At 37.6% G+C, this 15,697-nt stretch overlaps 2 protein-coding genes across 2 annotated transcripts in view; both read left to right on the forward strand.

The window, feature by feature from the left end:
* The first annotated feature begins 366 nt into the window (after positions 1–366).
* PolQ (DNA polymerase theta) lies at positions 367–12,563 on the forward strand. Its single transcript, XM_074086661.1, has 10 exons — positions 367–2,633; positions 3,030–3,154; positions 3,305–3,672; positions 5,178–5,330; positions 5,488–5,671; positions 6,210–6,391; positions 7,558–7,727; positions 8,957–9,284; positions 10,991–11,255; positions 12,203–12,563. The coding sequence occupies exons 1-10, from the start codon at positions 511–513 to the stop codon at positions 12,490–12,492; spliced, it is 4,188 nt and encodes a 1,395-aa protein (XP_073942762.1). The 5' UTR covers positions 367–510; the 3' UTR covers positions 12,493–12,563.
* Positions 12,564–13,926: 1,363 nt separating this feature from the next.
* Positions 13,927–15,697, forward strand: part of Tusp (WD40 superfamily protein Tusp) — a 79,700-nt gene continuing 77,929 nt past the window's right edge. Inside the window, 1 exon segment of the mRNA XM_074086665.1 lies at positions 13,927–14,250. Coding sequence (XP_073942766.1) covers positions 14,155–14,250 — 96 coding nt within the window. The 5' untranslated portion in view covers positions 13,927–14,154.

Genomic DNA, 15,697 nt, shown 5'->3' on the forward strand with positions numbered 1-15,697 from the left:
GTATTGATAATGGTACGAAACCCTTTGTGCGTGAGTCCGACTCGCACTTGGCCGGTTTCTGTTTCGTGGCCTAACCTAAAGCCGCATTCACATTTATCTGTCATGTTGTGTCGTGACCTAAGCTTTTTTAATACTATTTTGCAAAGCTATTTTGCTAAATATCTGTGAATTAAAAACATTTTAGTTAAAGAACTCCGTAAGAAACGTTATAACACTTATACTCTTTGCGTTATAATAACCGTGTACTTAATAGCCTTGCGTTTGCACTGTTTTTAATTGTTATTATTCTGTTCCTGGCAACTTTTTAACATTGTTCTGTCAGTCTGTCAGTGTCGAAAAATTGACAGATGTCAAAGTCAGCTGAAACAGACATGCCGCCGGCGTACGGTTGTTTTTGATTTGAGATTGAAACAATAAGAATGTTATTAAAATCACAATGAACTTTAGCAATATTTGTAAATATATCCGAAGAGTCTAGAAGTTATTTTTATTATAAGAAACCGGTGTACTATGGCTGAAGCCGAAGTAGTGGACTCACAAATCATTGCAGAAAACGTGGGGTTTCTAGGTAATTGTTTTGATTGCTCTTTCCAAATTGAAAATACTTTGGAAGTTGTAAAGGATTACATCTCAGAAGAGCAAAAGAAGCCAACGCACATCAGAAATAGTGTTCGGAAGAAATTAAGTAATACTGTGCGCAATTCGTCGCTCGTGTTAGATGCAAGTATAGCCAACGATACAAAGATAACACAATGTTCACAAAGTAAAGTTATTAATAAAAGCCTCAAAGATTGGGGCCTTCCACTGGAAATTGCCAGTAAATATGAGCAGAAGGGTATCACTGAAATGTTTGAGTGGCAAGTGATATGCTTGGGAAATGCAAAAGTTTTATTAGACTGCTGCAATCTCGTTTATTCCGCACCAACTTCGGCTGGCAAAACGCTCGTTGCCGAGATACTGACCATAAAAACAATCCTAGAAAGACAAAAAAAGGTAATTATAATTTTGCCTTTTGTGTCAATAGTTAGAGAGAAGATGTTTTATTTACAAGATATATTATCAAGTTCAGGGATACGAGTGGAAGGCTTCATGGGCTCACAGTCACCACCTGGTGGTCTTCAAGCAGTCCACATAGCCATATGCACAATAGAGAAAGCAAATAGCCTGATAAATAAATTACTGGATGATGGTAATATTTCCGACCTAGGAGCAGTCATTGTAGATGAGCTTCACTTATTAGGTGATCCACATCGAGGATATATCTTAGAGCTCCTGCTTACAAAAATTAAATATGTGTCATCTAAAATGTTGGATGTTCAGATTCAGATTGTTGGCATGTCAGCAACACTGCCTAATTTAGAAGTGTTGGCAACCTGGTTGGATGCAGAGTTGTTTATCACGGAATTTAGACCTATTCCGTTGGAAGAATACTGCCTAGTAAACAACACATTTTATGATAAACAGGGGAAGATTGTAAGCACTTTAAGTGACCCATCCTCTGCTGTTGACTCTGACAATGTGTTAAAGATTAGTTTGGAAACTATTAAAGAAGGGTGCTCCATCTTAATATTTTGCATGACCAAGAACAGGTGTGAGAATTTGGCACAAAGTATGGCATCTTCTTTTTTCAAGCTTGGTTGTTCAGGTAACGAGATTGGTACAATTTTGAGACAGCAATTAAAACCGGAAAGCATTGCTGAAGTGCTGGAACAGCTGAAAAACTGTCCTGTAGGTTTGGACCCAGTTCTTAAAAACACAATATCATTTGGTGTAGCATATCATCATGCAGGGTTAACATTTGATGAGAGGGATATAATTGAAGGAGCATTTAAATCTGGGGCCATACGGGTCTTGGTTGCTACATCCACGTTGAGCTCTGGAGTCAACTTGCCTGCCAGAAAAGTTATTATTCGAACTCCAGTTTTCCAAAGGCAACCAATTAATATCCTAACATACAAACAAATGATTGGAAGAGCTGGTAGAATGGGCAGAGATATCAAGGGGGAGAGTATCTTGGTGTGTACTGAAAGTGAGAAGAAAATTGGCTTTGAGCTGATGATGGGGGCTCTAGCTCCTGTGAAGAGTTGCATTGAGTGTGAAGATAAATACATGAGAGCCATACTTGAAATGATAGCAAGTCAAGTCGCATGTACAAAAGTAGAGTTAGACTTGTACTCTCAATGTACATTGTTAGCCACTGAGCAGAAAATAACACTGTCACAGAATACACTTTTAATTAATACTTTGGAAGAGTTAAATAAGTATGAACTGGTAAGAATGCAACAAGATAATGATGAAATTCAGTATGTAGCTACTCCTTTAGGTAAGGCGTGCCTTTCGTCATCCATGGCTCCTAATGACGGGCTGTCCTTGTTTTGTGAGCTGCAGAAGGCGCGGCAATGCTTGGTGCTGGAAACTGATCTGCACCTCATTTATTTAGTCACTCCATACAGTGCTAGCAGCCAGTGGGCAGACATAGACTGGCTTCATTTGCTGACTCTGTGGGAATCTTTGACAAAAGCCATGAAGAAAGTTGGAGAATTAGTAGGCGTGCAAGAAAGCTTTATAATACGCTGTTTAAGAGGAGCTAATAAAATGTCTAATGCTCAAAATAAACTGAATATTCATAAAAGGTACTTACCTAAAAGAATTTGCGTTAATTTTGACTTGTTCCCGATTCTACAGACGAGATTGTCAACTCAACAGATTCCAACTTCTTTTAACTTAAAAAATAGGTCCGTTGGTCGTTGACTAACGAAGCGAGGACGAAATGTTAGCAAGAATTGAGACTTTACAGCGTGTACGCCGAGTGAGCGTATCGAGTGCCGTAGCGGCGGCACAACCTTTTGTTTTGTAAAATTACAGAGCCGTAGACATGAAAATCTGTAAAATTTGGAAACTATAGAAACTGGGTGTCTGTAGAAACGGGAATAATATCTATAAATTAAACCCTGTATTCATGGAAATCTGTGCTATTGGGAATCTGTAAAAATGGGTTGCATGTACTTTATTTGAGTTTTTTTTTAAAGGTTTTATACAGCTTTAGCGTTGCAAGATTTGGTTAATGAGGTCCCATTATCAGAAGTGGCGACCAAGTTCCAATGTGCGCGCGGATTCCTGCAGAGCCTCCAACAGTCGGCTGCGACTTTTGCGGGTAAGTTTCAGTCAAAATAATTAGTACAAGCTTTAATTTAATTCATATATGTACAGTCACTCATTCTGCGAGGAGACCTGTATCAGTAGGGCGTAAATAAGCATTGTTATTTTTAATACTAAGTTAATTATTTTTATGTTCTTACTTTAGGCATGGTAACAGCGTTTTGCCATCAACTAGGGTGGAAAAATATGGAAACACTTATTTCGCAGTTTCAAGATCGATTGCATTTCGGTATCCATTCAGAACTATTAGAACTGATGAAATTGCCTTCTTTAAATGGTATGCGAGCCAGAAGTCTTTTCGATGCTGGCTTCGAAACCATATCTAGCGTTGCTTCGGCAGAAGCAAACGTCCTGGAGAATGCTCTTTACAAAGCAGTGCCTTTTCAAAGCGAGAAGGAGAGAGAGGGTGATGATAGTGACGATATAAGAAAACGGAACAAAATAAAGAATATCTGGATTACTGGTTGTTGCGGAATGACTACAAGTGAAGCTGCTGCAAATCTTGTTTCAGAAGCTAGAAAATATCTTGAACACGAAATCGGGGGAGAGATTAAGTGGGAAAATAAAAACTGTAATACTAATGATGTTCAAAATAATTTAAGTACCAAGATCGAAAAATTAGTAACGACAGAGATAAGAAAAAAAGAAATTGATGGCTTACATAAAGAATTACTTGAACAAAATCCAAAAAAAGAGACTGATATTGAACATAGCAGTTGTGATAAACCAAATGTTTTATGTAATAATCGTGCTGTGACAATGCTTGAACATGATAATGACTTTTTACTAAATAGTCCTAGTGATGATTTTTATTTTGTGTCTAATGGTGATCAAAAAGACATTTTGTGTGAAAATAAGGATGCTGATATTCTAGATAAATCAATTGCAAATACAAAGCTCATAAACAGTATTCTCAGCACGAAATCCGCACATGGAATTAATGACATTTCTAAAATGAAATCTAGTCCACTTATAAATGATCTAGTCAGTAGTAATAAAAGCTCCCCTTAGCACTCAGTGAAGATGATGACATAATTTGGGGAACTATGAATTTTACGGGTATTCCAATAGACAATATTTCTAAACTGCGAACTTCAGCGAAAATGTTTTCTCCTGATATTAGTTTTGGTGAAACTGAAAGCAAAGTTGAATATACTGATAAAATATCACCCTGTAAAGCTACACAAAAAACCAATAGTTTGATTATTTCTGATGAAGACAATTCAAATATCTTTGAGGATAGTTTGCCACTAGATATTATACCAACAAAATTAATTAATGACGAAAATGATATAAAACAAATAAATGAATTTTCTAAGCAAGAAAACACTACAAAGTGTATTAATATTAATTCAGATTCCGTTCTGGACGCATTTAAATCAACAATAATAATTGATGATGAGCAACAAGATGAAGATTTCAAATTAGTTTATGAAGAAGACAACAAAGTTTGTGGTGATTTAAACGAAGATATTATTACAAATACCCAAAATGTCGTGACTACATTTATAAAAGCACATTTCATAAGTCCTTTGAAGCGAAAAGCAGAATATAATAACGGCAAAAATGATTTTCGTCCACCGTCAACCAAGAGGTTAAAAGTTGAACCACAAGTTAAATCTCAGCAAAAAGAAGCCACAAAGATAGAAGGCCAAGAAACAAACTGTGCTTGTTTTACCAAATTTACTATACTAATAAGAGATAGCAAATTGAACTGTGTAGTCTTAAAAGGGAAAGATATTAATTTAAATCTACATGTCATCGAGAAAATTATGAATGCATCTGTATATTTTGATACTAACACTAGCACATCGCTATTAAATGAACTAATCGGAAGTAATATCATAAGGAATCAGCCTAAATTGACAATAAAACACACTGAAGATAAGATGGAAGTACCTTCAATAAAAGGAATGGCCATTTGTACGGGGGAAGATAATTGTATTTTCATAGATGTGAATTCACTGAATGGTGATTTTTCATTTCTGAAGAACAAGTTACGCTACTGGTTTCTACAGGAAAATTTGAAATTAAAGATGATCTGTCTTAAAACTGCCTATAAACAAGTAAAAGAGTTTTTTGGTGTGGATCTATCGGCTTGCTGCAAGGATATATCTTTAGCGGAATGGTTGATTGACAGTGACGAGAAAATTTCCAACGTCTCTTTCTTGGTAAGAAACAAGTTTGCATTTTCGTATTTCCTTTGTATTCTCTGTTTTTTTCTTTAAATCCGACTTGATTTCATTATTGTAATATTATTTCGAAAAGTTTTAAAAAAAGAATAATCATAATAATAATACATTTTCATGAATTTTCTTATTATTGTAGATGAAAAAATATTGCGGGTTAGACTTATCGACGGCTTCCTTAAGAACTGGCAATCGAGTAAAGAAATTCAGAAATTTGGACACAATCGAAAATTTGTGTTTTAACGCCTGGTGCGTATGGGAAGTAGCAAATAAACAGCGGACATATTTATTAAAGCTATATCACAATATTGATAATGTCATTGGTAAGTTATTCACGTTATTCAATATTTATGTTTTCAGAAATTAGTTAAATTGACGCGTTCTTACTTTTAAATGAGCTGCGCCGAAGTGCGAATACAGTTTGCTTCCGTTATTCTAGACGACCAGATGGCCTAGTGGTTAGAGAACCTGACTACGAAGCTTGAGGTCCCGGGTTCGATTCCCGTGTCGGGGCAGATATTTGTATAAAAAATACGAATGTTTGTTCTCGGGTCTTGGGTGTTTAATATGTATTTAATTAAGTATGTATCTATATCTATATAATTATATTTATCCGTTGCTTAGTACCCATAACACAAGCTTTGCTAAGCTTACTTTGGGACTAGGTCAATTGGTGTGAATTGTCCCGTGATATTTATTTATTTATTTATTATTCTGGTTTTCGACACGTACGTACCTACTTACCTCCTTTTACGTAGTCGTATTTTTGATAAATCTCTGGCTTTACTTCACTTCCCTCACAATATCTCCACACACAAACAGTATTTGCATGATTTCTGATCCTTTGGGATTACTCCGCAGATACCGAAATTCACATTGCTAAGATTCTAGCAAACTGCGAGTATTACGGGTTGACTGTGGATAAGGATCTTGCATCACAACTTTTGATTGATGTGAAAAGTTCACAAGAAATCCTACAAAAGAAAGCTTATAAAATATGTGGATATCATTTCAACTTTAATTCATCGAAAGATGTAGCTAAGGTATGGATTTTTCTTTGAATAATAAATAAGTATCGCTTACGCTAGCGGGATAATGTGGTTTCTTTCTTCTTATCTGTTAAAAGATATTGTAAGTAAAAAAAGTAGGTAAGCACGATTTACGTAAACCAATACATGTACAAATAATTAATTAGTTTGGTTCTGCCGCTGAGATCTTGTTACCCGACTGCCCGAAGAAGGGTTATTTTACTTATAGCTTTATATTACCGATACCATTATTCTTCTTGTTAATTTTCGATTTGTTGATGCGACTTCTTCATGCCATAAGCTTATACATATTAACCCTTTCGTTTCGGAAAAGTCGTACACAAAATCTACCCAATTTGCCAGGTTCAGTGAAATGATATCGGCTCCTCAGTAGTGTAGTTAACTTGTTCACAGAAATGATGCTCATACGTCCGAAAGGCGATTTGACTTTGCTAGGTAAAACGCTTTGCAGAGCCGGTTGACGAGATAACTCGTTAGCTAATATTGCCAAAATGATACTATAGCAACTAGGTATGACTCAAGGCCAAGAGTAGGTACGGGACGCAATGTGTCCGGCTACGAAAGTAATTGCTGATTGCCCTAATCCACCATGTAACTAGTGTAAAAAATCTGAAAACGAGTATACTCGGCTACCGGATCTGAGAGCTTGTCGCACAAAACGAGTTAACTCGTCAGCCGGGCTGAAAGGGTTAAAGCATTTTTGTTTTGGCAACAAGCTGTGAAAGGGAAGATTTCCGATCGAGATGTCTCTAACTTTTAATCTGGTTTAGATAATTTTGAGGTGGTTTAAAAAATTCGTCCAATTATTATTTTTATTTTATTGAGAAAAAGAGTTTTGACAGATGGACGGACAACATAGTTATCCCACCAGGATTCCGGTTGAAGTACGGAACCCTAAAAATAATGCAATGAAAGATATTAGTTTCCGATATAAAGTTTAGTAGCTGTTACCTTACCACGCACTCCCCAGTCCCCTATATTATATGTTATAGTTTTAGCTTGGCTGTCGGTGACTCTCGTTCTTCTAAGTATCTCGTTACTTCTGATTCGATCCTGTTAGAGAAACTCCGGGAATAGCCCTCTCCATAGCTCGCTGATTCCAACTACAACTTTATGCAATTATTATTGAGTTAGGAACTTATTTACTGCTTTGCTTTTAGGTTTTAGGCATATACAAAGGACGTAAAGTGAGCACTAAGAAGAGTGTCCTGAGTACCCACAACAGCCCTATGTCCAGCATTGTCATTTACTGGAGAAAACTGAACAGTATCTTGACTAAGACATTGTATCCTTTAACTGAACGCGCTTGCATGTACAGACACGGGAATAGGTAAGTGCTTTTTTATTTGACCTAAAATATTATCGTGTCTTGGAGAAATTAACTTCATTTGACCTGGTGAACGTTCCCATAAAGTTAACTGAAATCAAAAATACCACGTTGTATAAATAAAAAAATCTACAAGCTTTAATTTAAAAGACTTACCTACCTGTCGTATCAATAGGCCGCGGTGAGCCTAGAAATTGAACTGACGATTAGATTATTCTTTGTCAGTAAGTACTTACACGTTAAAATAGCTATGGAGATCTAATAACATGAGTTTTTCTTTAATCTGCTATAGTTAAGTATTGCCTCTATTCTATCTCTATATCGGTAGCAAAATTATGCTGCATGTTTTTTCCATTGATCAATACCTATGAATTAATACCTTCGAACAGTAATGGCATACGTGACCCGCGACTGTGACCCAGTTTTAAGTAAATACATTAACGAATTATATTATTTCTTTACCTACAATTAGATATGATATCATATCACTTTAGAAATAACTGATCTATAATTACAATTTTTGTCTTTCCGATTGATCTATCATTATTTATTATTATTGACTTTTCTTTTTGAACTATATAAGCCGGTTAATGTCGGTTGCGGACTAGGTACTGGTCTAATCCTTATCCTAAACCGCAAGTACATCATCATCATCATCCCAGCCTATATACGTCCCACTGCTGGGCACAGGCGCTAGATTTTTATGAAAATTTGCACTTTAAAGTTGAATATTTCGAAAACACATCACTGAATCGAAAAATCGTCTTAGCAACTATCCAACGATACCCCACACTATAGGGTTGGATGAGAAAAAAAAAATCACCCCCACTTTACGTCTATGGGAGGTACCCTAAAAAAAAAATTTAGAATTTTTAATTGTACCATTTTGTCGGCATTGTTTACCTATATATCCGTACAAAAATACAGCTTTCTAGGATTGATAGTCTCTGAGCAAAGCCGCGGACGGACAGACAAACAGACAGACATGGCGAAACTATAAGGGTTCCGTTTTTGCCATTTTGGCTCCGGAACCCTAAAAATGAAACTACAAGCACAAGTTACCTTGTGTATACTTTAGATACATTTGGGTGAAGACCAAAAAGTTGCACAAATTTTCGTGTCACAATGGAAAAAAATTGTAGTAATTTTAACTACCTGCATCAAGGTACGTGCAACTTTTTGGTCGTCACCCATTTTTGAGGAGCCTAGTTTAATGAAAACATTGTGTCCAGGATAACTCCAACATACACCATGTATACGTGTTCTGGCCGCATCAGCATGCACGAACCGAATCTCCAGAGCGTGCCACGCACGTTCTCGGTACCTCTATCATACCTCACTCTAGAAGACACACAGACAGACGAAATGGTAGAGTTCAACTGCAGGAACATTTTCCGTGCGGCGCCAGAACACGTTCTTGTGTCTGCCGACTACTGCCAGTTGGAATTGAGGATCTTGACTCACTTTTGCGAAGATGAGGTGCTGATGAGTATTATGAAGTCGGATGTTGATGTGTTTAAGTCTATTGCGGCGTCGTGGGGCGGAGTGGCCGAGGAAGAGGTAAGTTATTTTTATTACGTGCTTATAGTGTGGGTGGAGATGATTTTACTTAGGTATATGGTCATGTTCTTTGCTTTCGCAACTTTTTCCACCAAGGTGATATAACAGAACTCATGTCAAGTTTAAATAGTTAATTTAAAAATATAGGCAGAGGCTACACAAATTAAGATTAAATTTGATTCGTAGATAGCTGGACAATCTAGAACAAAACTTGGGCTACTTTTTATCCCGATATTTCCACAGAAACGGGATAAAATCTCGAAACCTCAACCCAGTTTTAGAGTAATGAAAGGTACAGTTGTTTTTTATATAATGTCAATGAAGACCTGGCAGTTTTTTTTTGTGCCAAAACCAAATCAATTTTTCTTTTCACATCTCATGCTCTTAAAATGTTACTTTAGTCTCTGCTTATCGGGACTAAAGCTCCTTTTTATTCTCTAGGGATTAAAGTATGTATTTTTTTAATTTATGTTGGAACCCCCTAAACGCCAACACAGTGTTTGTGAATGGAGGATTTTTAGGCATGACAATGACAACTGTGCAAAAATATAAAAAAAAACACGATTTAATTTCGTGAAACACAATTAATGATTACGAATATGAATCTATTCAATTATATTAATTTATTATTTTATTATGCATAGTCCAATTAGTTTTAAAAAAGATTCAATTTTTAAACTGTTGGCTAAATATGCAAGCATTTAATATGTCACTTCATAAACAATAAACGAAAAGAAAAAACCGCGCAACAATTTTTTTTTGCTATTTGTTTTTTTGAACAGATGGCATGTCCATTAGTCGAGCGTACGTTTTTAAAAAGTAATTTGTAGTTTTCAACAAAACATTGTTTTTTTTCCTCGCATTCAAAGTGAAAAGTGGTAAGCACTCCACTTTTCACTTTCACTCTGCTCGGGTGGCTAAACATCTCGTGTCATTATGGCTAGTTTAGTCCTTTGTTGAACAATTTACCATTATTCACTCATTTCATTATATGGCAATACTTACCTCCTCTTTTTTTTTATTAACGGAAATCCGTTACTAAACATTTGTCAATGTAGCCTAAACAGAAACCTACACCTACAGCATACCTACGACAGTGCTAAAGCGAGCTCCTGAATAGTCTGAATAATCCGGCCTTAGCACTCGCGAACGCCCCTAAGCCGCTTATTGTTCACCTCTGCCTCTGCCGATGCTCGGCCGGCGCTAGTTGATAATGAAAGTTTGGAAGCAAATTTGGCAGGCTGCCAGTGCTGTTCTACGGTGTTAAGATCTGTTTTTTATTGCAGCAGATTGTGTTTGTCAAGTCTGATCGAGATAGGTTCGAGATATTACACAGACGTCCTACTGGGCTGGGCATCATCTACCTAAAAATAAGCAATCGTTTTAAGTTTTTTTGACTCCTAAATCGGGAACATAAATTATTTAGTCGTACTAACTAAGGTATAAAGACTTAACTAAGATGTAAAGTAAATAAATGTTTTTTAACCTTTTTGTTTTAATTATATCACAAAATAACCTTTTCGACGGGCTTTCGGTTTGGTGTTACACTTACCTAAAGTCGGATAAAATCGCTTCAACAATTTCATAATAACATCAAAAGAGCAAACGCAAAGAAAACAATTTAATTAAAGCCCCCATTGAAATTCTTGTGCTCACTGTTGATTGGTTCTCTTAATTACGTGAATTAATTGATATTTAATTTGCAGGTGGACGACGATCTCCGACAGAAGGCCAAGCAGCTTTGCTATGGCATTATTTATGGCATGGGAAACAAAACACTGTCGCAAACGTTGGACGTTAGTGAAATGGAAGCTGCCGTCTTCATGGACACATTCCACAAGACTTATCCTGCCATTAGAATATACACTCAGAAGGTCATAGAGGATTGCAAGACGAAGGGTTTCATAGAAACTTTAACTAAAAGAAGGAGATACCTACCCGACATAAACAGCGGCATGGTTTCGAAGAAAAGTAAGTTTGCGAAGTTCGGATTACACTGCAGTGGAAGTAAATTAGGTTGATCGATCGCTCTGTGTATCCGCAAGTTCCTTTTTTATTGGATCACTGGACTGGGTAACTTTTTGTCCGATCTCTGCTTTGTTTTTTTCTTAGTGACTGTTGATTCCATCTACATTATGTACGTTTATATCTTCGAGGTCGCTATTGACTACATTAACAATGTGACTATGACTTTGCCCAAAGTTTGTATTAACACTTTAGATTTTGGCTACAGTCAATAGCAAATTTGCAAGCTAACGCGTACCTAATTATTCAAAGTTGTGGAATATTGCCTGTTGTATTAAATAGACGTGATGGAAAGGGACAGTAATTTCAAATTGTATTGGTTTCTCATACGGTAAGTATGAATTAAAAGTCCATTTGATGAAATTTTTCCTTTGCGATGTTTATGTGTCATCACACGCAAAAGCAAAATTTTTATTCTGTAAATCGATTTACATGTCTTTTTAGAGTTCCGTACCCGAAGAAAGAAAAAAACCGGCCAAGAGCGTGTCGGACACGCCCGAAATAGGGGCTAAAAATTCGCACTTTAAAGTTGAATATTTTGCAAACATATCACTGAATTGAAATATCGTTTTAGCAACCCCCTAATGGTTTAAAAGACCTATCCAACGATACCCCACACTACAAGATTGCATGGGAAAAAAAAATCACCCCCACTTTACGTCTATGGGAGGTATTCTAAAAAAAAGGCAACGGATAAATTAAATATACTTATATGTATATAAATACATACTTAATAAATACATATTAAACACCCAAGACCCGATAGCAGACATTGGTATTATTCGTACAAATATCTGCCCTGGCGGGGAATCGAACGCGGGACCTCAAGCTTCGTAGTCAGGTTCTCTAACCACTTGGCCATTCGGTCGTCATTGGTTCCTCTATTTTTACAGATGCTGCCGAGCGTCAAGCAGTGAACACGACGATCCAAGGTTCGGCAGCCGACATTGCCAAAGCGGCCATGTGTGCCATCGACACCAGGACATCTACAAGCCTTCACAAACCTCGTCTAATCCTTCAAATGCACGACGAACTCATCTACGAAGTGCCTGAAGCGAATAAACACACGTTCATTAAGATTTTGAAGCAAGTAATGGAGCAAAGTGTGACGCTTAAAGTACCTCTACCCGTCAAAGTGAAAACTGGATACACATGGGGCCGCCTAGAAGAAGTGAAACTATAGACTGTAACAACAGTTTCTTGTGATATTTTGTGTGATATCGATCAGTTCATAAATTTATTCATTGATGATGTAAGTTAACTAAATCATTTTGTTTTCATTATGAAACCCGAGCCCGAAAGTTAGCTGAAATGGTTAAGAGTCTGTCGGCAGGTTAACTCGGAGTTGGGTAAGTAAACAGTGAAGTAAATTAAATATTACTAGAATTGAGGTTGTGGCCAGTTAGGGAATTAAGTTTTGGGTTAGAAACTATAAGCAATTAAATATTCGATGTATGGAGGTTTCGATTTGCCTGGAATAGTTAAAATTTGGTACCTACTAAATTATCTAATCTGACTTTTAATGTTAGTTGAGTAAATTCTGTAAGGTTTTTTTGGCGTTTATAAACTAAAGCTGTTGCCAGCGACTTCGTCTGCGAAGAATTTGCTTATAGCTATATTTCGGGGTCAAAAGCTATTTAATATATTATTCATCATCATCCCAGCCTATATACGTCCCACTGCTGGGCACAGGCCTCCTCTCAGAACAAGAGGGCTTGGGCTATAGTTCCCACGCGGGCCCAGTGCGGATTGGGAACTTCACACGCACCATTGAATTGCTTCGCAGGTTTGTGCAGGTTTCCTCACGATGTTTTCCTTCACCGCAAAGCTCGTGGTAAATTTCAAATGTAATTCCGCACATGAATTTGGAAAACTCAGAGGTGCGAGCCGGGGTTTGAACCCACGACCCTCTGTTTGAGAGGCGATAGGTCAAACCACTAGGCCACCACGGTTTTTTTAATATATTATTATTATCTATATATAAAAGGCAAATTATTATATATAGTAAAGAAGAAAAAGTCCATGCAGGACTAGTAACATATAAATGCCTATTATACAGTTAGACTACCTGAGGTATTTCAAAAGACGCGATGATAGTTTTCTAACTGTAGATTCTTGTGTTTCGTATTTTCATTAATTTGCTTTGTAGTGTTGACAATTATTCGACGAGTACTGTTTGAGGTGTAAAATGTAAACATAGAACAGGCATCTTGAACTGTTATTAGCGAGTATGTTGATGTTTCCTTTGATTAACCAAATGTAGTAGAGTCTGTGTAAACTGAGCTACTCCATAAATACTCATTAAAGTTTGTGCGGAAACAAACCAATCGGAATACGTAAACAATTGTAGTATCAGATGCTTCGACGGAGTATTGTAATTAGTCGAACTCTGCCACTATTTCCCTTGCGGGTGCAATTTCAAACTATAGCACCCAATACGCTAGTACCCCCTTTTGGAAGCCAGTACAGTAATGAAGCGTATTTCAGCGCCCTCTCCGTAAATTTCCTCGGGTTTTCCCAGTTTTCCGTGATTACGTGGTCGCGCGGTAGAGGGAGTGCGGTCGGCCCTGCGCGCAATCAATACCTGCGCGGAGCGTCGCCGCTCGCCGCTCGCTGCCGCCGCTCCCCAGTGCCGCCGCTGTCAGCGCCGCCGCGCCGTCACCTCACCAGCGGCACGCGATTTAAAACAATCCGGCATTAATGAATAACCGTCAATGATATAGAAAAAAAACATCAAAATACACTATTATGTACGCGAACGAACCGCCGCGGCCGCTCGGACCGCTCTCCCGCGCTACATCCACGTAGTGTTTTCATTGTCAAAGATATTTACGTGTAAACGAAAATGCATCTCCATTTCGAGAGGAACGTGAACGCTAAGTGTGACTGCACTATACTGTCGCTGTCATGGATGGGCAAGGTCCCCGACGAGCTGCCGGAGGTGAGAATAATTCGTGTTTGTTGGTGGACGCGCAAGAAGCGTGCCATGGAAATAGCTCATGGTCAATGGTCAAGGAGACTCCGTCCGAGTCGCGAATTTTAACACGATATAAATTAGCGGCTGCACGCGGCTGCATGTTGCCACTGCAGTAACTTTTATCACGATGCTAAAAACAACACAACACTTAGCGTTTATTTTTTGAACAGCAAACATTAAATTATTTTGGTAAACTTTAAGAACGATTGAAACATATACTTCGATATCTAGGTAATACCAGGTGCTAATTAACGAAAAACATCAACTATACTATTAAGGAGATATTTAGATAGAGGTATCTTAGATCACCCTAGCTACGATACTTATTACGGAAACACAATAGAATTCGTTTTATAGAATTTGTAGATACCTACGCCTAAAGCAAACGGTACCTAATCGTTTTACGATTCGATTAACCGCTGGATCCGTTTAGGTCAATCTATTTCTATTCCCATCTAATAGCTAAACGGGATATACCTAGTTGCCAAATAGGTACAAAACACAGAGGGATGATTGCTCAGCCTGTAATACGCGACTTGGCTAAATTAAATTTCCATTTCTCATGTAGATTGAAAACGATTTGCTGGCAGAAACGGTAGTTCAGGAAAGTTTTCTTGGGCCCCAGCGCAATAGTAATCTGTGTTACTAGCAGGGTGAGTGGCAGCGGGCTCCCATTCAATTAACCTTTCTTCGCCTCCACGGCTTTTGACCTATTTAGTTTCATTTCTATTCAACACCTAGGAGCACTTTCGCCATGCCTCCGGCTTTGCAGCAATATTCCCTGCCTTGTTTGCTAATTGCACAAAACGAGGCAGCGCTACCTGAGCTATAAACCCGTATTGTTACGTCTTATTAAAATCCTTCGCTGCTTACACGGCTTGGTGAATAACACACGTTGTCTAATGGCACGCTGAGTATACACATACACACTATGGTAATGGAAAACAGCGAGTAATAATGTTATTTACTACATGTTACATAAATCCGACTTCAAAGTAATTTGTTTCACGTGTGCACGATTCACACATTAAATTAAATCACTAGAGTTAGAAGGGAATATTCTCTAAGTCGCATAGCAGCAATACCCTTGACAGAGTGGGGGGCTCCTATACAACGAACGGGATTTTTTGCCGTTTTTTGCTCGATATTAATAACGACAACAGGTAGACGCTTGACATATTCATTGAATATTTAGTCGTATATTCACTTTAAAAATAAATAATTAAATTAAAATAAAATAAATATTTAAGGGGGGCTCCCATACAACAAACGTGTTTTTTTTGCTAATGTCTAATGTTGTTTAAATAATGGTACGGAACCCTTCGTGCGCGTGTCCAATTTCACTTGGCCGGTTTTTAGGGTTCCGGAGCCAAAATGGCAAAAACGGAACCCTTATAGTTTCGCCATGTCT

The sequence above is a fragment of the Choristoneura fumiferana genome, chromosome 4 (genome assembly GCF_025370935.1).
Source record: "Choristoneura fumiferana chromosome 4, NRCan_CFum_1, whole genome shotgun sequence".
NCBI lineage: Eukaryota > Metazoa > Arthropoda > Insecta > Lepidoptera > Tortricidae > Choristoneura > Choristoneura fumiferana.

Bases quoted from the DNA above. Each gene is read 5' to 3' on its own strand.
- PolQ (XM_074086661.1), top strand. From the start codon at position 511: ATGGCTGAAGCCGAAGTAGTGGACTCACAAATCATTGCAGAAAACGTG. The intron at 2,634-3,029 runs GTACTTACCTAA...TTTTTTTTAAAG, and splicing joins AAACTGAATATTCATAAAAG to GTTTTATACAGCTTTAGCGT. The intron at 7,728-8,956 runs GTAAGTGCTTTT...CATTGTGTCCAG, and splicing joins ATGTACAGACACGGGAATAG to GATAACTCCAACATACACCA.